This window comes from Fusarium mangiferae (genome assembly GCF_900044065.1).
Source record: "Fusarium mangiferae strain MRC7560 genome assembly, contig: FMAN_scaffold014, whole genome shotgun sequence".
In the NCBI taxonomy this organism is placed as follows: Eukaryota; Fungi; Ascomycota; class Sordariomycetes; order Hypocreales; family Nectriaceae; genus Fusarium; species Fusarium mangiferae.
In genome coordinates, this window is record NW_024573934.1 from 1,256,903 (window position 1) to 1,283,311 (window position 26,409).

Genomic DNA, 26,409 nt, shown 5'->3' on the forward strand with positions numbered 1-26,409 from the left:
CAATGACACCACGATCCCTAGACTGAGCCCTGTCACTTACCAACATCAGTATGGGTACTGACTACTAGAGGGCCTATCGGAAGTCTCATGCTCAAGATAAATAGGTTGAGTCTCCAGAACGCTAGGCCAATCCAGATATAGGAAGGTGGAACAAGCCGTGTCTTAGCTTCATGGCGGAGCGGTTGCTGGGGAGCTTGGTGGATGATGACGTTGCTACTACCAGGCCAGGCCGAGGGCCCGAGAGCTCAACTTATCACTACGCATCGTCGGACCTCTTACTTAGTTCATCTAATATTTGCAGTAGCCACAGAATTCAGAAGCACAATGGAATCTAAGAATCCATACGCCTTCCCTCTGAAACCAGAACAGTATGCTCCGGCCCCGGTGCCTTCGCTGGGTGAATGGAGAAAACTGTGGGGCGTCTGGGATCTTGTCACGACCAGTATGATATTGCCGGATGCGTTGATGGAACAACCAATTCCTCTGCGGAACCCGTTGCTGTTCTATCTTGGCCATATTCCAACCTTGTCAGACACCTACTATTTCATCTCAAACCTTAGCTAATGCTGGATCTAGTGAGGATATTCATCTTGCGCGAGCAACGAACAGCAAGCCTACTGAACCTGCATACTATCATCAAATTTTTGAGCGCGGCATAGATCCTGACGTTGATGATCCTTCCAAATGCCATGACCACAGCAAACTCCCAGACGTCTTCCCATGCCTTGGGGACATTCTAGCATATCGAGTGCGCGTGAAAGAGCGAATCACATCACTTTATCAAACTCAAAGGCCCTACGCAGATCGCGGTATTGGACGAGCGCTCTGGATAGGTTTCGAACATGAGGGTATGCCTGTTTTCACCGGCTACAGGGTTTGTGGCTGATATGTTACAGGTCTCCATGCTGAAACGTTCCTGTTCATGACTATTCAAAGTGCCAATATCCTTCCACCTCCTGATCTGCCCAGGCCAGACTTCACAAAGCTCGCAAAAGCAGCTGCTTCACGACGCCTTCAGAATCCATGGATCAAGGTGCCCCAGCAGACTTTCACCATTGGGTACCATGATCCTGAGAGGGATGAAGGGCCAAACAGATTCTTTGCGTGGGACAATGAGCGCCAGCCGTACGATATCATTGTTCCACAAATCGAGGCACAAGGTCGACCGGTCAGTAACGGCGAGTATGCTAAGTACCTCGTAGACGTTAAGGAGCTTCAGATCCCCGCAACTTGGAGTAAGACGCGCGATGCCCGAAGTGATGAAGATTACACCACGTTCGTCGCTCGTCACAGTATCAAGACTGTCTGGGGACCTGTACCGTTGTCGCAGGCACTTGATTGGCCTGTTATGGCCTCTTTTGACGAGGTAGAGAGATATTCTCAATGGGCTGGTGCTCGCTTACCAACGCTCCACGAATTACGGAGTATCCACGAGTATGTTGAGCGTCGTCGTGAAGCCCCGGGTAGCAAAGTGAACCATCAATTCCATACCGATCCAAAGGCCATACTTGTTGACTTGTCGGAGACCAATTCTGGGTTTCAGAATTTCCATCCAATAGGCACCACTCACAAGGGTGATCTTTGCGGACTGGGCGATACTGGAGGTGCGGCTGAGTGGACTAGAACTTTATTCGCGCCGCAACCGGGATTCAAGGCAATGGATATTTATCCCGGATATAGTGGTGAGTTTTGTCGATCCCTCTCCAAGAGGTTTCTATGTCATTCTTTTCTGACACAGTCCAGCCGACTTTATGGATGAGAAGCATCTGGCCGTGGTTGGGGGAAGCTGGGCCCTGCATCCTCGTATTGCAGGCCGAAAGAGCTTGTGAGTTGCGCGATACTGCCATGCTATGAACCTGCTAATATTCGCAGCCTGAACTGGTGGCAGAAGAAATATCTCTGGCCATGGGTAACGTTTCGTCTTGTACGCGACGTCGAGGAGAGTGCACACCGCTAAATCTATGATGTTATTCTGTGCTACCGACTCTCACTGCCGACATCATCAGACCGAGGTCGATGGCGGTATCTGCGGTGGCTTTGTGGATGCTTTGGCTAGTCCCGTGGTGACATCATACGATAAGAATTGAGTTTGTGATGGATCTAGTCTTGAGATCGATTCTCGGATATACACGTTAGCAAACTGATCCTTGCTTCCTATTGATCCATTTGGCACTTTTAGTGGGAACTTACTGTCCGCGTTTCCCGAGAGGATGGATGATGTTACGATTGCATTCCGTCGTACCAAGAGATCAAGCCACTTAAGCGAGTCGATCTTGCAGAGTATAAATACTTGGCAGCGGTTAAGAAATGTCCCATGTTGTCTTCTGTAAGTACTTCAAGTGCTTGAAATTCGTATCAACAGCCTTTAATATTCATCATGTCTCTGCCACGATATCAAACAAACACTCCCCTTCATCCGACTTTTGAGAAGGATATCCTCAACACTCATCTTATCTACGACTACGACGCCACAGACGCAGAAGGAAACCCAGAGAAATGGCGTTATGAAATCTGGTTCTTCTCCGACGACCGAGCCGTCTACGCCATTCACGGTGGCCCAATGGCTGGCCGCATCAATTATCAAACCGTAGCATACCAATGCATTCGACCAGGGGAGCTATGGCAAATTAACTGGCTCGAAGAGACTGGAACGATTGTTTCTCTTGTTTACGACATCACCAACAAGACAATCAGCGGCATGTTGGGTTTCTCAAAGGGCCATTGGGAACATCCCATTGAAGCCCATGGCGATAAGAGAAATCCAACGGACTTCAACAGGTGGAAAGAGTTGGCGAATATTGGAAAGCAGACTGATAGATTTATTTTGACGGAGCAGGCTAAGATTCTAGAGGTGTTCAAGGGTCAGGGTGATTTGAAGCCTATCAAGGAAGAGGACCCAACATTTTAGTGGAGAAAAAGAGGGCGTCATTGATTTTAGACATGTGTGCAACAGTGTATTAGCTTCCCTATAAAAAAACGAATCTAAGATACAATCTATAGAGCGGTGGACTTGGTGGGTTGAATGTGGACTCTCATCGTATCGTAAGATCTGAAATGCCCAATTGACACCATGGATTGGTAACAGATTTAGCGAATGAGATTTGCTGAATGACTGCCTGGGTCGTTTCTGATAAGTTACCCGGATAACTACAATCCCTGTGTTGCATGGTGTGACCAACGGGTTGGTATCAGACGACAAAATATTGCAGTTCTGGAACCTTGCCTGAAGAGGTAGCCATATGCGCCGATGCATAGACGGATGAGCTCAAGTGTGACCAGATATATCGTGGTTCTAAAACAGGCCATAGACACTTTATCTGCTCTACTCAAGGCTATCCGAAGCATTTCTTCAGTCATGTTATACCCGATGGCTTAGACTCGAAAACACTGATTTCTAGTCTAGTCTTGAGATATAGCAAAACATCGACCACGCCAACGCATCGCGAATTATTGGATGAAGAAGACAAGAGCAAAGTTAGAAGCCCGCGTGAATTCTGTCAATGTTTACAACTGTCTAGCTGCTTGAACACGCTGTCAGACTGATCTGGGGGTGCAGACATAAAGCCCCGTCACAATCGGAGCATGGTAGAAGAGCAAATTCTGAGCACTAGAGTCGAAGGCCTAATTTCCATGTCCTTTTATGATACTTGGCATCTCGATGCAAAGCTGTACCCAAAGGCAACTACTTGAGCTCTAAAACAGAGTCAACTTCATCCTGGGCAATCTTCCAGCAGTCGCAATTCGGAAGGACGTGTTCGCTTTGTTGGAAACGCTTATGCAATCGATACTGGTCTCTAACTATAAATCCTGTGAGTTAGAACACTGTATATTGAGAGATTACCCAACTTACAGAGTCGATAGTAGCTCCTGCGGTTGACGTCGAACATAAGGTCAAGGATATCACTTTGCGTGTCCTTGCTTGAATTGGCGTAGACAGTCATGGCATACTTCCAATTATCTCGTGCATGAAGTCTGTATCCAATAGCGTCCTCCTCAATCGCTTCGCGGACCGTCCATTGCGGGTACTCTAGAAAGGTGCCATTCGAAGTATCGCCAAACATCTGATATCGTGCCCATATAGCGTCGCCGTATCTATTCTCTTGAAGGGCTGAAATGTAGTCAGTGGTCCAAGGCTCGACAAGTCCCCATTCTCGGCGATTGCTTTCGGCTTCCGATATCGAAAGGTCGAGGAATAGGTTGCCGTCCCTGTCGCCGTAATTAAAGGTGTCGGCAGAGGCAAAGCTGCTGCCGAGAGCTAGGAGTAAAATGGCTTTGACGAAGGCAGGGACCATTCTGGATGCAGAGTTGAGTTGCTCAGCGGATTCAAGGATGATTGCACACGATTTCTGTGTTGTTTTGTCGAAAAAACTATTGAAACGTGAATATTTGAACTTATTCAGAATTATTCAGGCGCACATGTTACTTTAGGCAGCGACTGGTTAGTTGCATATCTGAGCTGATTTTGTTCGTGTTGGTTGTGAACTCGGATCCTACGGCACGGTTATCTCGGCCCCGTCGGTACTTATCAACTGCCTGGATAGGTATCTTTGCTACCAACAGCTACAACATCCTGGACGCGCAAATGGTATCAAAGATGAATGGCAGGTTGGTAGTTGCGGTGATCGATGCTCTAATATCACATATGACTTTGTTCATGGTTGGAAGACCACACGAGGTTGGAATGACGTGCTGAAAACTGGGAACAAGGTGTTAGTTTCATAGCGTAAGGTACATTGCCGTTGTTGGTCGAGCCTGAAAATACAAAGATAACTTATCAGATCACGCAGAGTCAAAGCGTGACGAACATTACGTGTATTAATGCCAGATTAAGCAAGGTCATTATTCAGGCCAACCCCAGGTCTTAAAGATGCATAAGGAGAGAAACAGTATATTGCTTCTCTTTCATACTTTCACAATACAAAATTATTTCAATAACTTTTAAATATAGTAGTTAAAGTAGCAGTCTGAAGTATTTCAATCTGCCAGGATAAGTCTCTGTCCATAGCTTAATCTGCTAGCCAGGCTAACCAACCAAGGACCATGTACATGCCACAACAAGCGGCTAAAGCAAGATAAAACAAACATTTCAAGGGAGATTCATCAAAAATACAAAAACATACAACAGCGGGGATTCGCTGGTCGTCACCGACCCAACTACTAATCCGCCCCTTACAGGCTTGACTATGGGAGAGCAGACGGGATCCCGTATTTTCCTGTAGGTATGGTCGTATGTGCTTAAGGCTGCTAGCAAACAGGATTATATCCAAGGGTCTATGCATATCTTGAGATTGGCCCTTGGCCCCTTCATATTGCTTCCCAGTTAAGCTTATGGTTTTGAAAGCGCTTGTAAAACAGGCCGCTCTATGGATAATGAACTGAACTCATATAGCTGCTATAGATGGATATTATCCTTATATTTAGGTAAAGGCTAAGTAACAACACCATGACTATACATCTTCTCAATCATCCGCTACCCAGAAATACTCTTCTGAGCTACATCCCTAGCAAGCTGCCCAACCTTAGTCAGGAGGTCGGCAACATTGCCCGGTCCCTGGCCAGATTACCCACTGGAAATCTCATTGGTGATGGTCTCGACTTCGTCACAAACACGACCGTCGATAAGTGCCATCTGGCAAAGTCTGAGAATGCCCTCAGCAAACCTATCCTTATCCCACGATTGGGCACCCGTGTCTCTGGCCCCATTCCTCATGTCGTTCATGACGAGTGCTAGCTGTGTTGTCTTCTCCCTGAGCTCAGTGAATCCAGCCAAGAGTGCAGCGGACTGCTTGTTAAGCGCATCAGCTGTTGCCTGGAGGACAGGAAGCTGTTGAGCCACTTGTTCAATGGCGGCACGCCTAGTGTTGAGTTCGTTTTGTTGGTTTACAACCTGCATGAGAGCCTGGTGGGAATTCTGAAGTTGATCTTGCGCAGCATTCACTCTATTTCTGGCTTCTTCAACTCTCCGATGATTATTCTCCATCTCACCCCAAGCCGGCCCCAAGAACTGTAATATGTATTAGTGTTGGTTCGCTTGGCAGATTAATCGTTCTTACAAAGAACGCCTTCCCAATGTCGTTGCCGATGTCAGGCACGTTGTCGTGTGCTTGACGGAGAGCATTAGAAGCATCCTCCAGCTGGCGGGAACATCGTTCAACATCATATTGATATTGCTCCAACTGACACCGGCCGTTCTCCCAGTCCATCTTAGTTTGATCTAACGCACGCTCGATTTCCCGCTGCAGCTGCAGGAATTCTTCCGCATGCAAAGACGCGGCCTGAAATAATCAGTATTGCGAATTCGGTGCTAATTTTGCTTGCTCACCTGTGTATAGATGCTATTGACCTGATCGAAACCAGCCTGAGAGGCAGCCTGACAGTCTGAAAAGGCTGGGAAGCACTGCTCAAGGATCATCATCTTTTGCATGTCATCGACATCAGGCTCCCCACGGATGAAGACGGCAAGCTTGTACAGCTGAAGTAGTGCTACCTCAAGGTGATTGATGGACATGGATAGATTCTCCTTGACACCAGATCGGAGAAAGGCATCTTGCGTAGCGACCTTCTGCTTGAAGACCTCAAGCCTCCGAATCAGATCTTAAAAGGGCCCTCCAGAAGCCGCGAAGAGGGCGTTTGCTTGCATAGCGGGTATTGCTTGAGCAAACTGGAGACCACCAAGGCCAGCCTGAGCCAGCATAGATTCCCAAGGTGACGCAAAAGACATGATGAATAGAGAATTGAGATAGATGGGTAAACAATGATTAGCGTGAGAGGGATGAGTTTAAGAGTAAATTCGTAAATAGGTTGGGGATTAGTTCTAGTTTTATGCTTGTCCTTGCAATCTTGTTGAGGCTACCGACTTTGCTGAACTAAGACCGCATGCGTGAGTGAAGAGGCCGAGCATACTATGAACAATGAAGGTATTTGCCAATTCCGCATCCGATGCCCAGCACCCCATCCTACCAGCGTCGGTAATCAGGATTCCAGGCTCGTATCGACCGACATATTGACTTCCAAATTCGAGAACTGGCTTAGGATCCGCTTCTCAATATATTGGCTAATAGTTCCACATATCAGCCAGCCAAAGCAGATATCGACGCGTTACGCACACTTCAAATGCGGCATGGTATAGCTTCGCACAGCGGCTGAATATCCGAAAGTGAATCAATCAGCTGACGAGACGATAGCTCGCCATTTTGCAGCTCTGAGACAAGTTAACTCAATGTGGAGCTGGGCGCAAGGCTATTGATTGATAGCACGAACTAGCATCCCCGCCAAGGTTAGCTGGACACACAGATATGGATTAACGTAGGCTCTCCAGCTCCTCACGCGAATGCTAAAGGCTCTAATTGCAGGCCCAGAGCGCCTAATTGAAGCAAATATCCTTTTTCGGAAGATCAGCGAGCCACGTCGGCCAACGATTGCTCGGTATTGCGATTCCAGCCAGCCTTATGCAAATACTATCTTAGCGGGGGGATTTTTGGAAGCTGAGACGTCTAGTGATTGAACGAATTATGAGGGAACTTTCGATCGTTCGTAGCTGGATCTAGGACAGGCGAGGGGTAAAGAACTGCGACAGGCGAAGGGGAGAGTCTGAGAGCCGTCTGCATGTGCTAGAGTGCGCAGGCCAGAAGTACTGATTTACATTGAAAAGACTTAAGTACATGATACCTGGTGTTGCCCATTAGCGCAAACCATCTTAATCGAAAAATCCTGTTGCAAGTATAAAGACTTGGCAAGATCCTACCCCATTGCGAATCCCAAGCTTGTCACTTTACCTTCTATCTATTTATCAAATCATTCAAGACTACCAAAATCTTTATACAAAGACATCTCGTATCGAAATGGCTCTCAACCAACGATAAGTCGAAGTCTTGACCAAGAGAGAGGACTTTGATGCAGCCGGTCGTATGTCTGGGGAGTCAAAGGCATCTTTGTCTTCCCAATATCGATGGGAAAACATCATTCTGCCAGCTCCCGTGGCGTTGAACGCCCTTGGTGCTTGCGCTGTCGCCACTGGCTCTCAGAAGGCCAACATCACCTTTGCACCACCCAAAGAAGGGTTCAAGTACCTGAGGTATGTGAAATACTCTGACAGTACATGGTATAGGACGAAAGTTAACTCGGCTCAGTGATTTTGCCGGTTTCAGGCTCCAGGCCAACCTCTCGAAATGTGTCGACCTAGGCCGATTTGCCTTCATAGAGACCGAAAAGCAGACAGGCAAAATTATTATGCTTTCTGGGACTTTCAATGGGACAGTAAGTGTGAAGAGAAATCTAGACTCATCTCCCTGACTTTCCTAGTTTGAGAATATCCTTGAAGCACTCTCCGACCCTGAAGGTGCTAAAAGACTGCTTAGACGGGAGATGGAAACTTGGGATCATGCATCTTCGGACTGTTTGAATTCCTCCAAGGAGATAGACGGCAAGTTTAGAGACTGGATTAACCATGCCTCTGAGCTCCACCAGGCCTGTGTTACAGCAGAACCAACTTCAGAAGACCAACAAGTCTTGAAGGACATTGAGTTAGCGGTCGCTCGGGCGTCGATTGACAATCAACATAATATTTCTACTAGTCAATTGGAGAAGTCCTCGGAAGCCGCGACCGAGACATTCAGAAGAGCTTCTGATGGATTCCCCAAAGAGTAAGTACTGCAACTGCCCAACCTTGCATGACTTCAACTAATATGTTTAGCTGGGACGCCTTGGGCCGGCAGATTGTCGAAAAGCTGACAGACAGCTTGAGCACCGCTCTGAACCAAGCCATGCCCACCTCAAGTGCAAGTAAACCCAAGGATTCGAATGATCCTGCTTATAGCCAGGTCGTCCGGGATCTGATCTACTGGGAGCTGCTCAGCACCGCATTTGTTGGTACCACCGATGGCATTGCTTGGGACAAGGCTGGCCAGGTCACGACCTTTGCCGCGAAGATGCTTGCCCATTCGCAGAAGTCTTTCGGCTCTTTAGCCTCTAGTTCGGGACCTAGCCAACAGTACAGATCAGCATTGGATTCGGCTTGCAGGGTAAGTTCACTCTCAATACTTAGAACATCTGACTGATTCGTTTTAGATTGGAAATGGGATTGTGGCCGAATTAGAACGAGCTGGTAAGTCTATTGGATATACAGCACCCAGTAAAGACTCTGAGACGGTCAAATCTTGGCAGAGAGACTTTCTGAGTAACTACGCGACCGTGATCACAATGAACGCTACGGCCAAGTCTTTCCTGGGATCGATTGCGAACGGGGTACGCTTCTTTGACGGACTTTCGACTGGCAATCGCTGACAATTAAATAGAGCGCCGTGCCCAGTCAACGCGGTACCTCGGCTACCGAAGCAGCACAGGTTCAAGCAAAGACCGCCCAAGCTCAAGCAGTCCTCGAATCGGCCAAGACAAGGCTACAAACAGCGTCTGAAGCACTGGCTGCTACACGAGAGACCTACCAAGACTCCACTGGGATTCTTGCTGAGCAGCAAGGAAGACTTAACCAGGTCAACGCCAAGCTGGAACGTTTCAAGAACTCGAGCCTGGAAATGGTATTAATTTGACTATGTGATACCAGTGTGTGAGCTGTTGGCTAACAGACTATCCTAGAACGCGATCAAGGGAATCCTGATCCAGGCGATTGCGACGATGTTGGAGATCAAGACAGAGATTGTGAATCTCGTGCAATTCTTCAATGCCATCCCGGTAGCCATTAGATTTGTCACGGAGAAATATGTCAACCCATATGTTGAGGCCATCAAGGCCGGCAACGATGGAGACAGTGTTGGGCCGTATTCTATGCTGGACTTTCAACGAAGTGTGAGTCAAACTTGATAGGTAATGAACTGTTCTGACTATTCCTTTAGTGCATCGTCAACAGCACCACGATCATCAGATCGTACTTCTCGATCTTTGCAGATTCTACTTCAATGTGGGCCCGTCTGTCGCAAATGAGTGTCTTCCCTATGCTGCGCATGTTGGATGAGCTCTTGTCTTTCGCTGGCATGGGGATGGACTCGAGAATGATCAGCAGGAAGGCAAATGAGACGCAGGAATTTTCCCAGAGGGCCATTGATGAAACTTCGAGGAAAGCGAAAGATGTAAGGACCAACATGAAATTCCTGGCCCCTTCCACAAAGCTGACATTCCTACAGGGACAATCGAAGACCATAAGGAGCATGGAGACTAGGGTGTCTGAGACCAACGAGAAGAAGCAGACTCTACCTTCTGTTTCTCCTGAGATTGCCGCGGCCATTTCTTCTGGCGTTGAGTCCTCTAAGATAGCTGCTCAGAAGGGCCTACGAACTGAAGCAGATGAGAGTCTTTTGGCAAAGTCCCTCGCCAGAGGAAACGAAGTTTAACAGGGCAATGTTAAGTAGTGACATTTTCTAGAATAACTAAATACCTGGATTTGCCTACTTAGATATAGCTTAAAAAGGTAATAGATCATATAGTTAAAAGTCGTTTAAAGTAATAAATTTTATTTTATTATTTTAATTTTAAATATTTTTTAAAATAAATCAGTTATAATTCTTATATTTTATTATTAATAAAAAGTATCCTTAATAGCTTTTATATTTAGATATATATTATAAATTCTATTTATAGTAGAGAACCCCTTTAATTATATTAAGCATTATTAATTCCCTTTATAGCAAGCCATTAAAAACCAAAACTGTTCTGAGCAGCGGACAATTAGCGGTCGCTGATTGCTTTATTTCCACAAATACTGACTTACCTACCGCGACTTAATTAGCACCCTCTATCCTGCGCTTAACACAATGGCCTCTTGCTGCTTCCAACCACTACGGCCAAGGGGCAAGGCTACTCTACAGTCTTGGTCACGCTCCTATCACAGCGCGGTTGCAAGGTTCACCACCATTGATCGAAGGGGCATGCCTATCTCCTGCGATACTGGGATCATGATCGGCGAACCTGGCGAGAATTTTGTTTACGTTGAGCCTGAAGTTGGTAAAGCTATTAGATCCGCAATTGTCCACCAACTTGGGTCAGGCGCTTTCAACCATTCTGAGACGCTTCCCCCCCAATTCAACCACGATTCTAAACACTTTGCTTATAGTGAGTACTTCTAGTATAACTATTCCTGATGCTAATAATATGTTAGAATCTTTGTCGTTTCCTCGTATCGACATACGTCAAAACTTGGGTCAACCGGAGAGCAAGATTAGTTCTGCGACACTCTGGCTCTCTGGCAACTGGCACGCAATCACGCTTGACGGAACACCCGATGGTCAGTATACAAACCAAGTATCTGTTTCGCGCAAATCTAATCAATTGACATTGTTTTTCCTTCCTATAGAGGCCTTTGAGCGAGCTTCAAGAGAAAGCGCTAGCGAACTAAAGAGTGCCTTTGAGAGATTAAAGCATAGCTAGTCATCACAGCTAGCGAGATAGGTCCATGTGAACCCCACGGCTCTATATCTGCACTGTCCCTCACTAGATAAAGAAGAAGAAGAAGAAGAAAACCAACCCAAACCTGACTTTAATAACACTGATATCAAGATCCTTAGCCCACTTGCGGTTGCACTCAATCCTCTCCCCGATCTCACATGCGTGGCATAAACAATAGCATTCATATTGAACTTTGTTCACTCTTATCTATGTACTGTAGTGTTTTCGACGTGATAGAAGGGATCGGTGTGGTAACGCTCTTGTAGAACGATACCGATTGCTCAGCGTCCTACTGGTTTGTTGTAATAGCGACGTGGGCGCTCTGTTGCTGTTGGTTGAGTTCATGGCTAGTGAATAGCTTCTTCTAAATCTGGTATGTGTTGATGTTTAAGAATATATCTGCAGCTAGCAGAGCAACTCTTTTATTTCCATCTTGGTAGGCGTATGCATTTGTTAAAGCAGGTTTACAGGGGATGCATCTGAGTTGGTACTAGCTAAATGCGAGTTGAGTGGGGAGTTCAGACTGTTGCCGAACCTCGGTACTTGTATTGCCAAGATCCCAAATCCCACTTCAACTATCTGTTAATACTTCTGGCTCCTCCATATCAGTTGAATTGTCAAGTCATGATCAATCCAACGTCAGTTGCGCCCGAAAAGGCCGGCCCAGCATCCAATATTTTCGAAATTGCAGAACGCAAGGACATGGGCGATGTTAGTTGAAGTTATATGCCCCTCCAAACCAAGACTAAGAACCTGATCTAGGATGTCTTTACCAATGTCTATGAGCAGTGGCTGCCTCCCGCAGCAAGGGGCATCTACGGTGGCGCTGTCATTGCGCTCAGTCTCGCTGCTGCTCAAAAGACTCTAACAAGCGATTATCATATTCATTCTTGCCAGTGCACCTTTCTTCATCCTGGATCTGTTGATTGCCGACAAACATTTCATGTCACACGAGTTCAACAAGTTTCTACATTCGCCACGCGTACGGTTGAATGTCGCCAGCAAGACCAGATTGTTTTCATTATTACTGTCAGCTTCACTCGAGATACTGGCGGAGTCCCGTTGACTGTCGAGCATACAGTTGCCCCTTTCGATATACCTGCTCCCCCCACCGAAGTATGTGAAGAACAGCCAGAATGGACCTTGATAGAGCCATTTCAGCGCCGCAGAATCGATGTTATAGATGCACCGGCTTCTAGCAACTCCTCACATAACCGACGCATTTTCCGCCAGTGGTTTCGCTTCCCTGGAGTTATTCCTGAAACTGGTGGGCCTGGCGCTCATCTTCATGCCCTGGCCTTTTTGACTGACGGCTACTTCATTCTCGCGGCAGCACGCCTTCATCGTATATAGCGACTCCCATTCGCATTAGAAGACGTGCCATCATTTCCGCCCAAGCTGAGATCTCAAGTTCAAAGGGTCAATGAAATTGAGGGCTTGGGTTCTACCATTGAGGAATGGGCTAAGCGACCGCGGATGGCTATGGCAGCGAGTCTTGACCATAGGATCTACTTTCATGAGCCGCTACGGACCAAGGCAGATGAGTGGATGGTTTCAGAAATGGAAAGTCCTTGGGCAGCTCACGGAAGAGCCTTGGTTGTCCAACGGATGTTTGCACAAGATGGGACTTTACTGGCTACATGCACACAAGAGGTTTGACTTTCCCAATGACTTGAAGATGGCGGCTAAGCTTCTATCTAGGGAATACTTCGACTCGCAGATGATGATTCTCCGAATAGTTCTAAGATATGACTTATGAGAGCTGGGGCTGATTTCTCCAAAGGATCAGGTGTCGCATCAGCAAGTCTCCAAACTTCTAGCTCCTGATGGTAAAATCCATGGCTAGATATAGAAAGGAAGCTAGACTTTTCCGGAAGGACATTTCTTCATGAGGCGTTGTAAGGGTACTCGAGTGCTTAAGAACGAGAACTCTCTCAAAGGCAGTACGCCTAGGAATCAAGGCCACTCGATTCGTGTTCATCGTCATTTTTTATCTCTGCATCGCAAGCTGCTTTCCCGTCATCGAAGCCACCAGCATAACAAGCTTCAACGCAAAATGTTTGGCGGTTCGAATCCATCACGATTCGCAGTCTATGTGTCATAAAGATTTCCTCATTGAATCGTGGTAGAGATCAGGATAGTCCAGGTTTGTCTGACCGAGGAACGTATGAGCCAGGGCTGCTTGTTCAGAAAGTCTTGGACCTATATTAAATCGCGGTTGTATTAGGGCAGAGGAAATAGATATTGAGGAAAGTGACGTTGGTGTGTTCCATATTCCAGAGCCCAGCGAGTTTGCCATGGATACCGGTGGTAAACACGGTGAATGAGAGTAAAGTAACGGGTTTTGTATTGTTGAATATACGATCTGGGGGGTGTCTCTCAATTGGTTGTGCTCTGTTGGGGAGCGTTTTGTGTCCCGTTGGGCGAAGGAAAATGGCATGTCGATGAGTAAATTGTGTGACCCTGCTGGGCTTGCTGAATCTTGTGAAGATCTTCCCGTATGCGATTCGTCGTCCCCATAATCGGGCGATTTCTGTGCATGCCGTTCACTCGACTTTGTCTCTTCGGGGTCCCCAGCCTCATTTGCCAGACCAAGGACCTGCGTAATGACATTCTGTACGTCGGCCGCCAATGCAGGATATTGTTTCAATATCTCCTCGTGCAACATCTTATCGGCAAAGTCTACAATCACCGTACTCATTCTCTCAACCACGCCTTCGAGTCGCTTAAGCCTTTGCACCCTCGCCGCTTCAGCGGCTTGTCTCCGTTTCCGAAATTGTTGCTGTGCCTCTCTATTTCGTTCGCGCCGGCTCTGAGAGTGTTAGTCTCGGGGACTTTGATGTAAGCGTATGCAAATTTACCTTGCCTGCATCAGTGCCCATTGGACCAAGATAATTCGGGCTTTTTGACTCCGGCATCATTTTGTTGTATGTTACGTAAACCGAGTTGAAAGTATTATAGAATTGGTCCGAAATTTGTTTAGGATCGGGTCAACTAACAAGATTGAATGTGTATGATTATGAGCTGCAGCAGAAACATAAGTAGAATCGCAGTCCAGTCAAGAAGTGGTCCATCTGTGTGGCGGAGTCGGCAGCCAGAATGAGCCCAATAATTCCAAACTGACCCCAATGAAGCACCTGCAATGACGATCTGACGGGCCAAGTCAGCAACCTTAACATTAAAATGAGGACAGAGAAGCGTTTATTTCGCCCGAATCGGTTAGTAGTCATCTTGCTCCAACCTTACACCCAGAACTCACAATTCTAAGAACCACTTACAAGACTCCATCATTGTGGTTTCTGCATTTCGAATTGTGCCTCGCCACCGGCTGCTTCCGATTTGGGGGATCATGCCAAGTTAGCTGACTGTACCCATGCAAGTTTGCTGGCGAGCTAGATGGCCTTCATCATAAGCCGCGATTCGCGAGACATAAAGAGCGAATAGCGAGACACAATGCTTGTCATAAAATTCAATTTGTTCTCCGCCTTTTTCGTGGGAGTAAATTCTGCTGCCTGCTCTCTGCCACTAAGAACTCTCGATTTCGAGTTATTTTCGTAATTCTCAATGCAGGTGTACGCGGTACATAGAATCTGACCATATATACCAGGGTCTTAGCAGTCTAGAACCTCAGCACCCAATGGCACTAGCAGAAATACGAGGCAAGCTTGGTACCCGGTCGTCCGGCTATGATGGCGCTCAGCTTTTTGCACGATGGCGACGTAAGCATACGGAGATAAATCATCTGCCTTGAATCGGTAGAGAAGAATGCATACGCAATACGACGGCTAAGGCGCTTAGGCAGCCTCTTAAAAAAAGGTTAAAACCGGTTTAGCTACCGGCTCACCGCCGCAAAGAACAAATCCACTGGTGACTATAGCATCGGCCGCCTTTGTGGCTTTTGTGATCAACCCTGGTCCGACAACTAATCGCTTTCAAAAATTCGGATATAAGGCTTGGCTGCATGATACTTGGGACTCTTCTGAAATAGCTTGATCACCTTGTTTGGCTTTTACAATCTGACATCATCCCCCAAGTAAGCAGAGACTTCAGTCTTGTTGATACTTCTGTACCTATCACTATCAAAACTACTTCACATACACGGCATCCAGGACCGTCTGGAATCCCTTCTCAACCTCCTGCCTTCGCACATTTCCCTTTGTAGCTGTTCTAGGAAGCGTCCCCTGCGATACAACAACTATGTATCGCGTATCGTCGACTCGCTCATGTGTATACCTTCGCTTATGAAATGGAGTGATCCGCTTCAGAATATTTTCTTTCAACTGCTGCGTCGAATCCCCATCATCAGTACCGTTGGCGCTTCGTAGACACTCTTCCTTTGGCTCAACAATTATAGTAGGACAAGGGCGCCCGACACCGACGGCAACCACGGCGCTGACAAGATCCTCGCCACAGGTCTCCATGACATTAGCCTCTATAGACATGGTATCGCATCGCAGGGAGGCCTCCATCTTGATCCAGTTGTCGTTACGTCCCCTGAAAAGATATTTGCCAGGCTTGACCTCAACGAACAAGTCGCCTGAATGAAACTTGCCATCGGCAGATCTAAAGCTGGGGACTGGGCAGTTGGCCGCCTCTGGGGGCACGACTAGCTCAAGTAGCTGCTCGCCCGACGCCAGCGGATCTCCGATGGGGATAAACTCGTTCTTGGCAGTAGGGTGGCACTCAAGGTAATCGTCGTTCTTCCTAGCATCTGTCATTAAAGCAAAGCCCATTTCTGTGGAACCAAAGACATTAAACATTGAGATTCCATTCTTGCGCGCCCACTCCAGATCTGCGACATCGAGGCTCAAGCCGCCAGAGCCTGCATTGTCAACCTTCTTCAGAGACGCCAGGAGAGATGGATCCTTGCGTGCTTCACTGAACAGGGCAGATAGAGCAGGCGGGAACATGCATACACATGTCAAGCCATGCTCGTCAAGCATGGTACGCACTTCGGGGACCGGAGCAGGGAGAGTGCTTGGGATGATTATGCATGAACCTTCTTTGGCAGCAATCCAGCTGAGGGCAGATCCGGCAAGGTGGCAGAAGCTTCCCCTATCAATTCATCAGTACGCTACCACTTAGTGACACTCACTTTAGACTTACATGTGAACACTAACCATCCTCTCCCTCTTCTTGTTTGACCGCTGCTCGAAGAATGTTGACAGATCTAGGGTGTAGTTGACCCATCGCGCAGTAAGAGGTACTAGTTTTGGTATTCCTGAAATTGAGCCAGACGTGTGATAAATGAAGAGCACATCGTCGTCATTGCTGGGATACCAGGGGGTCACTGGAAGTTGCGCTGTATCCGTGTTTAAGTGGTTGGCGCTGGCTGGGAATGTTGGCACCGGGCTATCCTTTAAGAGAGAAGTGTTGTCTGGCTCATGCAGTAAGGCCACGGCACTGGACTTCTGCAGGAGCTCATAGATAACAGTTGGATCTGTCATGCGCAGAGACAACAGCTGAGGGATGTATCCTGCCCAGTTGAGACCCTGGATATGGACGGTATCTGAGTAGGCATAACCCCTCAACCTAGATGGGGAATCAGCTGATGATGTAGTATCATGATCTCACCAACTCACCAGACACCGACAACAGCCCTATCTTGAACGCCTAGGTTAGAAAGCTTGTCCTTCCAATATTTTGCCGTCTGTTTAACGTCCCGCTCGAACTGAGCAAAGGAAACGTCTTTGAACTTTGTGCCTTGAGGAAACTGCTCTGGGATTTTGAAAAGTGCCAGATCTGGATGCCTCTTGACGCTCGCTTGAAGCCCAGAAGCCGGAGTCTTAAAGGTGCTCATGATTGTCGATTGTCTTGCTATTGCTTGCTGATAAGTATCAACCAGCCATTGCAGAAACCGACTGCCCTTTTATAGTCAACGACTCCATGAACTGCCACTCAACATGCTTCCGGATAGATCGGTACGGCCCGTATAGGTTTCCTCGCCATTAATCTTCCTAAGCGGGAACAAGATCATCGAAACGGTACACCCGCATACACGGGTATGTAGTGGAGGTGCCTCGGCCCCAGTGATCTTCGTCGAAAGGTTCCAGAATGGGACGACTTACGATCTCTGAAACGGTCGAAAATCACGCGCATGCCCATAAATTAGCTGCCGAAAGCTTATCCAGTGCTCTGATTCCTCCTATAGGATGCTGATGTTAGGCGCTCGATGCGGTGTGGTTTTCGCATAAGTAACAGATGCGGATATGGTGACCCTTTTTCGGTTTCCATTACGTATACGAAATATGATGGTGATGCTTTCACGACGTCTCCCTGCCTTGCCGTATAACCGAGAGAGTGGTCGGGAAATAGAATATTTTCCGGGTGGATTATATGTATGCAAATGACTCAAGCAGTGATATAACTTGAGTCAGGAGGATGGATCTGAAGAGGCTGAATCCTTGAATATGTAGCATGGCGGTCCGTAGCTGCAATAGGAGTACTCCACCAAGAAGATGGACTTAAGGATTACCTGAGATCACTAAAAACATGTCCATGGAAAATAGATCGATTTCATCTTGTCCGCGGACAAAATTTTCAATTTGGATTATGAAAACTGACAACTCTGGTTAATTACCTTCCTAAATCGAATGCTGATGTCAACGCGTTGTGATGACGAATGCAAGGATGCTCACCGTGGCAACGCGTTAGCCTGCTCGTTTCATTTTAACGATCGTCTCCTCTTCATCGAGTCATCATCAACAAACAAACAATATCATAATGGATAAGCACTCACTCAACCCGCCTGAATGGGCCGAGCCGCGCCGAAAGTCACGCGTTAACAAATGGAAGCTCTTCGGCGCTGGTATTCTCACCGTCGCGGCATTCCATTGGCTCGCGCCTAGCTGCCCTCATCGCCAACAGCATCATCACCATCATGACCGCACGACTTACCCAGGCGAGCACATCGAATGGAAGCCTTGCGGAGAGATCAGCAATCGCTCTGTAGAGTGCAGCAAGATTGACGTGCCGATCGATCAGTTTCATCCTGATGCTAGCAACAAAACCTTCAATGTCCCCATTATTCGCATGCGGGGCAAAGATGGGAGCAAGAATATTCTGCTCAACCCCGGTGGTCCCGGCGGCAGTGGCTTCGAGTTTCTCCACAGACGTGGAGAGCAATTGAGTACCATTGTCGGCGACGGCTTTCACCTTGTCTCGTTTGACCCTCGCGGCATTAACTCCTCGTCCCCACGCGCGTCATGCTACCCCAGCAAAGAGGCGCGTCAGCAACTTGGGTCAGTGCACGATATCGATATCGTCAAGGATGGCGCTGAGATTTATGCCTGGACACACAATTATGTGAGAGCCTGTGAGGATACTATGGGCGAGCATGGGAAGTACATCAATACTCCCCAAACAGCTGCCGATATGAACAGCATTCTCGATGCTCTTGGTCAGAAGGATATGTATTACTGGGGGTTCAGCTACGGAACTCTTCTCGGCCAAACTTACGCGACTTTGTTTCCCGAGAGGTCTCACAGGGTCATCATCGATGGAGTCGTGAACCAATTCCTCTGGTACCAAGCTCGCTTCGATATGGAGGACCTCAATGACACAGAGAATGTCATGGATGGTCTCCTCAAGGAGTGCATCAAGTCCGGTGACGCATGCCCCCTCTCATCTATGGCAGATTCCTGGGAAGGCCTCAAGGACAAGTTCCTCTCCTTCGTTGGTGAACTGAAGGAACAGCCGATGAACGTGTACGTCAACAACAGCGTCTACGGTCTTCTCGACTACCAGAAGATCTGGTATGGTGCACTGTTCCCGGTTCTATACAAGCCTCAGTTCTGGGGCACGTTTGCCGAGCGTATGGAGAAGCTCATGAACGGGAACGCGACTGAGGCTCTAATGGCTTATGGTTTGGATGATGGTGAAAACAGTGATGCGCTCTACACGGTTTCGATGAACGATGGTCTCGCGGGACCCCTTCACTGGCCACAGGACCTTGACTCCCTGTTGGATATTGTTATGCCAACCTTTAACCGCAGCGTTTTCGCTCCCGATGATCTGGTTTACCTCTTCGCCAAGCAGCAATGGCGTATCCCCAAGACGCATAACTACGTACCACGCAACGGTGTCGAGACAGCACACCCTCTGCTCATTCTCACCACAACTTATGATCCGGTCTGCCCGCTTATCTCCGCTAGATCGGCTGAAGCTGCATTCAAGGACTCAAAGATCGTCGAGGTCAAGGGATACGGCCATTGCTCTGTCGCAGTTCCATCGCTCTGTCTCGCCAAGCACGTCAGGGCCTTCCTCTACAATGGAACTATGCCTGCTAATGATACGCAATGTGAGGTTGATGGTCCTTACTTTAAACCCAATGGTACAGCGAGCATCATGAGCTTTGAGGATCCTGAGGATCAGGCAATTCATCTCGCACAGATGGCATTGGCGCGTGATCCTGAGTGGCCACGCCGCGTGTAAATTTATCTCGCTCACATATGATCAAAGTTTACTACCTAGTTAATGCTGTAGTGCCTTTATTGTTGTATAGTCTGACTTGGCCAATCGAACTTTTGAATCAATCTCTGAATTGCTATGACGTAGTGGATCCAAAATTTCACGTCCGTCTGTATGTCCACAGTTGACCTAGGGTAAGTTTGCCGTACATTAAATTGGTGTTCTACCAATACTTTCAGCGTCTTACGGACGTACTATGGATCTGCAAATGTACGACTTAGACTGTAAACTCACTTCAAATTATGAGCTCAAGTGGCTCCTATTCTCTAAGCGGGAGTATCACTTTGAGTATGAATTTCATCTGTTTGAAGTCAAGACATAAACCTAGACAAAGTGTTTACACTTCAAGTTCAACAAGATCCACAGAAACACACCCTTAAACAAAGGACATGTATATATCTTTGCTTGCTCTATTTAAATATAGTTCTTTGTAGCGAGCTGTTGTTTGGCACAGTACTTTCCCTGCGAGGAAGCCAGAGTAACTGTCACCTTGGGACGTATAGGCTGATATCAGAGCTGGACATTCATAAATCGGTCGCGTGGCCCAATGGCAAGGCGTCTGACTACGAATCAGAAGATTCTGGGTTCGATCCCCAGCGTGATCATTCTTTTGCTCTCCAGTACGGGTAGTGAATTCCAAGATTTACTTTTTGCTATTCCATATCGAAACTGACTTAATAAGATGTATTGCATTTCGATTTGTTCCCCTCATCATTAGACAGATATGCTTAAGTTTAGATAGGAGTTAAAATCGCTTCATTTCGCTCAATCGGGTATCTCGTGTTAAGTTCGGAACAGGGATCGACAGATGAAACGTCACCAATTGCTTTAAGGTTTCTTATCATCTACCTTATTTTAGTACGCAACCCGACTGCAACGTTAATTGCTAATCTGCAGTCATCGTCTAGCTAACTGCCATGGAACCAAGGTTCAGGGGTGCAGCGGTAATTGACCTTTTGAGAAACCTTATATGCATATCGCATGTCCGGGGTCCCTATTGATATGGTGGTGGAGGCAGACGTAGAGTGCAGCTTGGGCTAAGGGAAACCTGTTAGTTAGCAGGCATACGCTATGTTTAAAGCAATTACCTACTTGCACCAACATGACAAGAACACTGGTCTACTTCAACATCTTTTCTTTATTTTTCTAATTTTTTTGTTGTTTATTACATTTTATCCTCCCCTCCCACTAGTAGCTTCTCCATATAGTCATCCCAAAGCCCTTTCTAGGCTCGTATAACAAAGTCTCAAACGTACTGAAAAACGCAGTTGCCGAAAGAGTTCACGTTCTGGTCTGGAGGGCAGCCAGTGCAGGAGTTGGTCCAGATATTGCCGCTCTTGATACCATCACTGCCGTATTGGCAGCTGTAAGTGCGGGTGCAAACGGCACCCATGCTGACTTTCGGGTCGGCGAAGGTTGCCTCAGCATTGGGGCAGATGAGAATTCCATTCTTTAAGTTCTGGCGAGGAGTAAGGCCGGGGAAAGCGGTGGCAACACCGAGGAGGGTGACAAAGATGGTTGAAGTGACGATTTGCATGATGAAACTATTCCGAGTATTAGAGGCTGCAGGTATGAGATATGATTCTGGATATCTTACGTCTGTTGACAGTGAGTTGGAGTGAGAGATTCAATGAGTGTTCCAAGTGTACAGAGATCTGTGAGACTGTGAAGTGGTTTGTATGTTTTGGCCTAAGAAGAAGGGTTGGTACTATACTCTGTTTATATATTATTCCTGACCCCCTTACCATAAACGAAATGCCGAGTAATCATCCCGAAGATCACCGGACATCTGATACTTCACGTACGAGGCCGTGAGTTTGACTATCAGCAGATACTGATGCCAAGATGCCGTATCTCTTACCTTCACACCCTCACGAGCTTGGACAACAGGATTCCTATCAACATCCTAGTTACAGTGAAAGCCGGCAGACTTGTTCATAGGCAAAATAGAAGGATTATAACCTAGTTCTCACAATGACGCACAGTTCATTTCCAATATTCTCCTGATTTACTTCTTCTTTTATTCTGCAAGATCTTTAAGCATTCATCTTTACATGTTAAATTTCTAATAGTGAAAGCATCAAAATTCCACTTCTAAATAGAGTGGTCTACTACCTATGATTTAATAAATAAGATGAATACGTCCTATCTATGATATTAAGCCATGGCAACCTCAGACTAGCCGGCAGTGTTTGCCGTAGTTTAGTAGGCTGCTCGTATTTGTTCTCATAACTCTTCTTAGAGTGCCTTCACAATGAATAACCTTACTTAAGATTAGAGTTCACTAAATGAAACACCGGCATTGGCATATCTTGCTTGATCTCCCTTGTCGCCATTCGTGGAGAATCAGTTTAGCTAGTTAAACTTGTTTCTAGGAATATCTCGTACTACTCGAAGTTTAATCCTCATAGCAGTAGTGGTATATACATGCGGTATATTTTGCTACCCGGCTAAGATCGGCTCTTGGACTAGCTTGACTTGTGCTTTGACTTTGAAACAATCATCCCTATTCCTGGGTTGATCCCTGCGAGGCTACGAAGGTTAATTTGCTCCTTCCATTTTCAGAGGAATGGTACGTCATGCTCTTAACCTTAAGTTCAAACTGTAAGACCGTGATAGCTTCTATCCGTCCCGATAGTTGCTTTCATGCAACTGCCGAATGCTTTGCCGCTGGATGCTTTCTTCGAGAAAGTTTGATAGAAGGAATTCTGTGGACCACGAAGTGGTTTTGCCTTCCTAATCGAGACATACGTCTCAAGATAAACTCAGCCTTGGAGACGATCATCGTCTCATTTTTACTTCCATGCTATTGGAATCGTAACACCTCCTATCCAAGTCAACTTAATGGGGCTTATGAATGCCGAAAGACAACGAGAAGTTGTCCAGAAATGCCGAAAGGTGACCAGCAAGCTGTACGACGAGACGACTCAAACGTGGGGACTAGTTATCACGAGAAGTTCAGGAGAACTGGGCAGGTCTTGACGAAACGCGCAAGTCGATGAGGTATAGGGTTGATGGAACTGACAGACACTTGTGAGTCAAACAAAGAGAAGTATAAGAAGGGACTATCTATCCACAAACTGACCTGCTTCTATCGTCATCACCATCATCCCTTCTCATCTTACCTTAAGAACTTTCACTTAACACAATTATCAAAATGCTTGTTATCAAGATCATGTTCTGGGCTTTTGCCACCGCAACTGCCTCTGCTCTGCTTACCGTCAAGGACTTAGCCACCAAGCTTGGTATCTCAGAAACCGACATCAACGAGATCCTCTCTACGTCCGATGTCTCCTCCATCAATGTCAACAAATGGGCAGACTTCCTTGATGTCAGCCTCAAAGACATCAAATCTTGGCCCCGGTCTGACAAGATCGCTGCCCTTGAGGACGTCAAGAAGAACCTCAAGACTTACATGGAATCTGACACCAAAATTGAGAAGCGTCAGAGCAACCACCAGAAGCTGCAGCAGGAAATTGACTCCAAGATCGCTCAGTATCGTTCTGAACATGAGGATGATCACCGACGCCGACTCGCTGGCTGCCCTTCTGTTCGCTGTGGTGTCTGCGGCGCTGGGTTGACCGTCGCTTACGTTGCTGCCCTTACTGCCTGTGGAGCTGCTGCTGCTACTGAAGAAGCTATTTCTGCTGGCACTCTTACTCCTGCGGCTGTTGTTACTCTTGGTGCTTGTGTCTCAGCCGCCCACGGGACATATCTTGGCGGTTGGACTTTCTGTCTCGGCATGAAGGACTAGAAGAGCCCTTGGCGAGCAGTGTTGTCTGCGGGTCAGTTTCACCTGCTAGACTCAACGGCAGCAATGATAGGGGCACCAATGTCCATCAGAACTCAAGCAGTGGAGCTTTTGGACCTTTTTACATTGTTGTTGGATGAGTAGAATCCTTGTTGATGGCTGCCGATAACTGAAGTGGATGGTTTGTTTTTCTTTGTCTTTCTCTACGGTCGCTACACCTTGTATCCTTTAGTGTGCAGTCCCTGCATTTTACAGTCTCTACCACCGTACTATCAATATTGAAAGGGCCCTTTCTCAACTACGACCCATCCATTTGTCAGCCTCCGCAAAACAAATTCTATAGTGCTTGTCCAACGGCGCCAATTGTGGACGCCGGAGAGATGAATACTAATCGTAAGGCCATTCATCCCTATCAAATAGACGTCTGTATGAGCCATAGCTCCAGTGAACGTACGCAGTCAGAGTAGCAGCGCTCTAACTGACGGGGCTACATTTGGACCCGGGAAGGGGAAACGTCATAGTCACGATACTATCAGACCGCCATCTATACCGGTCTAGCCCGCTTACGTATCTACAGTGAAGCGTAGCAACACTCTCCTTGGCGGTGCTACTATTGGATGCCGAAAAGTATCTCGGAATACCGGCACCTCCAACAAGGATGATCCCCCACAAGTTCGGTTTAGACCAAGCCATATGGGGTCCGCTCGCCTGTAATTCCCCGCAAACCTGGAGTCTGGGGAAAACCTTTAAATAATTCATGCCAAGTCCATTCTGTTGCTGCCATATGCATAACGCCAAGCTTGACAAACCTCTATAGTCTTATTTTGATCTCACAGCTCAGTATGGACTTCAAGGCCGAGCACGAGGAGATGGACCATCTCGAAGAGAACATTGAGCACAATGCGCGTCTCACGAGGAGAGTTTTGTTCAAGACCGACACGCGGTAGGTTCATCCATTCGCCATCCGTCACCTGGCGCATCACCAACTGATCATGTTACCTAGAGTCCTCCCATCTCTTGCACTGTTGTTTTTATGCTCCTTTCTCGATAGGACGAATGTCGGCAACGCGAAGATTATCGGCATGGAGAAAGATCTAGGTCTCACCAATCTACAGTACTCCCAAGGCCTGGCCGTCTTCTACGCCACCTACGTCTTCAGCGAGCTACCCAGTAATCTAGTCCTCAAGAAAGTATCGCCCAGGATCTGGCTGCCTACTCTGACAGTGGTCTGGGGAATCATCACCATGTGTCTTGGCTTTGTGCGCAACTTCGCCAGCTTTGCAGCTGTACGAGCCTTGCTAGGTGTGGCAGAAGGTGGTCTACTACCCGGAATGGTTCTCTATCTTTCGAGCATATACACACGCGGTGAGCTGGCGTTGCGAATTGGTATATTCTACACGGCGGCATCGCTTTCCGGAGCCTTCGGAGGTGAGTTATCTGGGGGTAGCAAATTAATCTGGTTCTGTTTATCTGACGGTATAAAGGACTGCTTGCTCGTGGACTTGCTGCCATCGGCCCGCGAGGTGACCTAGAAGGTTGGCGATGGATCCTGATCATCGAGGGACTGATGGTAGGTTTTGATTTTAACAATGACCACAGCCTTTGCTAAACATTATCACAGACCGTCGCTGCTGGATCAATTGTGTTTTTCACTCTGCCAAACAATCTAACAACCGCACGATACTTCACCCCAGAGGAGAGAGAATGGGCCGTCAAGCGACTGGAACAAGACCGCGGCACAACGTAAGTTCTCTTATAACATCTTGATCATCAGCTGAATTGACGACGTTTGATAGCATGGCGTCAGAGCTCGACGAGAAGTTCAGCTGGGGTGAAGTGCGCCGCGGAGTCTTTAATGTGCAAGTTTGGCTCACATCTACTGCTTACTTCGCAATTCTATCCGGCCTTTACTCATTCGGTCTCTTCGTACGTGTCATTGTCTCCATCTGATTGCACACCACTGAATTTTATAGCTTCCGACCATCGTCAATGACCTTCATATTGCATCAAGCGCCAACCAAGCTCAACTCTGGAGTGTAATTCCATACGCTGTCGCTACCCCGGTCACAGGTGAGCCAAGGAAATCCGTTCTCCCGCAGTCCCCAACTAACTTGCGCCCGCCTTCAGTTCTCGTTGCGTTCATATCGGATCGATCAAGAGTCCGCGGTCTCATCATCCTTGTCGTTTTGCCGATTGCCATTGTTGGCTACGCTGTTATTGCAAATGTACAAGCAGCCAACACTCGATTCGCGATGACGTGTTTGATGGCCCTGGGCATGTACGCTTCTGTGCCATGCATCTTGGTTTGGAACTCCAACAACTCGGCCGGCCACTACAAGAGAGCTACAACTTCGGCCTTGCAGCTGGCTGTCGCAAACTGTGGTGGTTTTGTTGCAAGTAAGACTGCCCTCTACCATACCTGCAAAAAGTAGATCGTCTATCATGGGATCTAACCACTGTTTCTTATAGGTTTCGTGTATCCCTCGAAGGATGGTCCGTTATACCACAGAGGACATAGAGTGATCTTAGGGTTGCTATGCTATGCGTGGGTCGCGTAAGTGTCTCCTATAACTGACTGTTGTACATGCACCGGAGCTTGAAGCATTATCTAACTCACTGGCCCCATAGTGTCTTGCTCAACGTACTTTGGTGTGCAAAGACCAACCGGGATAAGAAAAACGGGAAGCACAACCAATATACTGGTTATGGAGATGATCGAGACCCGGAGTTCAAAATGGTTCTGTAGACAGCCATATGTACCAATGATGAGATACATTCAAGGATCACCAACCCAA

General features: G+C 47.3%; 13 protein-coding genes and 2 non-coding genes across 15 annotated transcripts; 9 read left to right on the forward strand and 6 right to left on the reverse strand.

The window, feature by feature from the left end:
* Window positions 1–324: 324 nt before the first annotated feature.
* FMAN_14757 (uncharacterized protein) lies at window positions 325–1,957 on the forward strand (the record flags this gene model as incomplete). Its single annotated transcript, XM_041822948.1, has 5 exons — window positions 325–527; window positions 577–848; window positions 897–1,682; window positions 1,744–1,825; window positions 1,873–1,957. 5 exons carry the CDS (start codon window positions 325–327, stop codon window positions 1,955–1,957), a joined length of 1,428 nt encoding a protein of 475 aa, XP_041688577.1.
* A 420-nt stretch (window positions 1,958–2,377) lies between these two features.
* On the forward strand, window positions 2,378–2,908 carry FMAN_14756 (uncharacterized protein; the record flags this gene model as incomplete). The annotated part of the gene is made up of 1 exon (XM_041822949.1): window positions 2,378–2,908. One exon carries the CDS (start codon window positions 2,378–2,380, stop codon window positions 2,906–2,908), a length of 531 nt encoding a protein of 176 aa, XP_041688578.1.
* A 774-nt stretch (window positions 2,909–3,682) lies between these two features.
* On the reverse strand, window positions 3,683–4,292 carry FMAN_14755 (uncharacterized protein; the record flags this gene model as incomplete). Its single annotated transcript, XM_041822950.1, has 2 exons — window positions 3,683–3,798; window positions 3,851–4,292. 2 exons carry the CDS (start codon window positions 4,290–4,292, stop codon window positions 3,683–3,685), a joined length of 558 nt encoding a protein of 185 aa, XP_041688579.1.
* An 821-nt stretch (window positions 4,293–5,113) lies between these two features.
* On the reverse strand, window positions 5,114–5,229 carry rrna39. Its single transcript, XR_005994030.1, has one exon. It is a non-coding gene; the product is annotated as a ribosomal RNA (ribosomal RNA).
* Window positions 5,230–5,560: 331 nt separating this feature from the next.
* On the reverse strand, window positions 5,561–6,415 carry FMAN_14754 (uncharacterized protein; the record flags this gene model as incomplete). The annotated part of the gene is made up of 3 exons (XM_041822951.1): window positions 5,561–6,004; window positions 6,054–6,275; window positions 6,323–6,415. The coding sequence occupies 3 exons, from the start codon at window positions 6,413–6,415 to the stop codon at window positions 5,561–5,563; spliced, it is 759 nt and encodes a 252-aa protein (XP_041688580.1).
* A 1,492-nt stretch (window positions 6,416–7,907) lies between these two features.
* Window positions 7,908–10,343, forward strand: FMAN_14753 (uncharacterized protein; the record flags this gene model as incomplete). Its single annotated transcript, XM_041822952.1, has 9 exons — window positions 7,908–8,074; window positions 8,130–8,256; window positions 8,302–8,642; window positions 8,693–9,020; window positions 9,067–9,243; window positions 9,294–9,533; window positions 9,592–9,801; window positions 9,849–10,082; window positions 10,137–10,343. The coding sequence occupies 9 exons, from the start codon at window positions 7,908–7,910 to the stop codon at window positions 10,341–10,343; spliced, it is 2,031 nt and encodes a 676-aa protein (XP_041688581.1).
* A 420-nt stretch (window positions 10,344–10,763) lies between these two features.
* FMAN_14752 (uncharacterized protein) lies at window positions 10,764–11,376 on the forward strand (the record flags this gene model as incomplete). The annotated part of the gene is made up of 2 exons (XM_041822953.1): window positions 10,764–11,061; window positions 11,108–11,376. 2 exons carry the CDS (start codon window positions 10,764–10,766, stop codon window positions 11,374–11,376), a joined length of 567 nt encoding a protein of 188 aa, XP_041688582.1.
* Window positions 11,377–12,018: 642 nt separating this feature from the next.
* On the forward strand, window positions 12,019–12,747 carry FMAN_14751 (uncharacterized protein; the record flags this gene model as incomplete). The annotated part of the gene is made up of 2 exons (XM_041822954.1): window positions 12,019–12,105; window positions 12,157–12,747. 2 exons carry the CDS (start codon window positions 12,019–12,021, stop codon window positions 12,745–12,747), a joined length of 678 nt encoding a protein of 225 aa, XP_041688583.1.
* A 745-nt stretch (window positions 12,748–13,492) lies between these two features.
* FMAN_14750 (uncharacterized protein) lies at window positions 13,493–14,315 on the reverse strand (the record flags this gene model as incomplete). Its single annotated transcript, XM_041822955.1, has 2 exons — window positions 13,493–14,206; window positions 14,256–14,315. 2 exons carry the CDS (start codon window positions 14,313–14,315, stop codon window positions 13,493–13,495), a joined length of 774 nt encoding a protein of 257 aa, XP_041688584.1.
* A 1,164-nt stretch (window positions 14,316–15,479) lies between these two features.
* Window positions 15,480–17,194, reverse strand: FMAN_14749 (uncharacterized protein; the record flags this gene model as incomplete). The annotated part of the gene is made up of 3 exons (XM_041822957.1): window positions 15,480–16,449; window positions 16,501–16,926; window positions 16,977–17,194. 3 exons carry the CDS (start codon window positions 17,192–17,194, stop codon window positions 15,480–15,482), a joined length of 1,614 nt encoding a protein of 537 aa, XP_041688585.1.
* A 923-nt stretch (window positions 17,195–18,117) lies between these two features.
* On the forward strand, window positions 18,118–19,827 carry FMAN_14748 (uncharacterized protein; the record flags this gene model as incomplete). Its single annotated transcript, XM_041822958.1, has 1 exon — window positions 18,118–19,827. One exon carries the CDS (start codon window positions 18,118–18,120, stop codon window positions 19,825–19,827), a length of 1,710 nt encoding a protein of 569 aa, XP_041688586.1.
* A 569-nt stretch (window positions 19,828–20,396) lies between these two features.
* tRNA lies at window positions 20,397–20,468 on the forward strand. Its single transcript has one exon. It is a non-coding gene; the product is annotated as a tRNA-Arg (tRNA).
* Window positions 20,469–21,109: 641 nt separating this feature from the next.
* Window positions 21,110–21,400, reverse strand: FMAN_14747 (uncharacterized protein; the record flags this gene model as incomplete). The annotated part of the gene is made up of 1 exon (XM_041822959.1): window positions 21,110–21,400. The coding sequence occupies one exon, from the start codon at window positions 21,398–21,400 to the stop codon at window positions 21,110–21,112; it is 291 nt and encodes a 96-aa protein (XP_041688587.1).
* A 1,620-nt stretch (window positions 21,401–23,020) lies between these two features.
* Window positions 23,021–23,617, forward strand: FMAN_14746 (uncharacterized protein; the record flags this gene model as incomplete). The annotated part of the gene is made up of 1 exon (XM_041822960.1): window positions 23,021–23,617. The coding sequence occupies one exon, from the start codon at window positions 23,021–23,023 to the stop codon at window positions 23,615–23,617; it is 597 nt and encodes a 198-aa protein (XP_041688588.1).
* Window positions 23,618–24,456: 839 nt separating this feature from the next.
* FMAN_14745 (uncharacterized protein) lies at window positions 24,457–26,360 on the forward strand (the record flags this gene model as incomplete). Its single annotated transcript, XM_041822961.1, has 8 exons — window positions 24,457–24,557; window positions 24,618–25,042; window positions 25,099–25,184; window positions 25,236–25,357; window positions 25,411–25,540; window positions 25,588–26,011; window positions 26,084–26,168; window positions 26,243–26,360. The coding sequence occupies 8 exons, from the start codon at window positions 24,457–24,459 to the stop codon at window positions 26,358–26,360; spliced, it is 1,491 nt and encodes a 496-aa protein (XP_041688589.1).
* Between the last annotated feature and the right edge of the window lie 49 nt (window positions 26,361–26,409).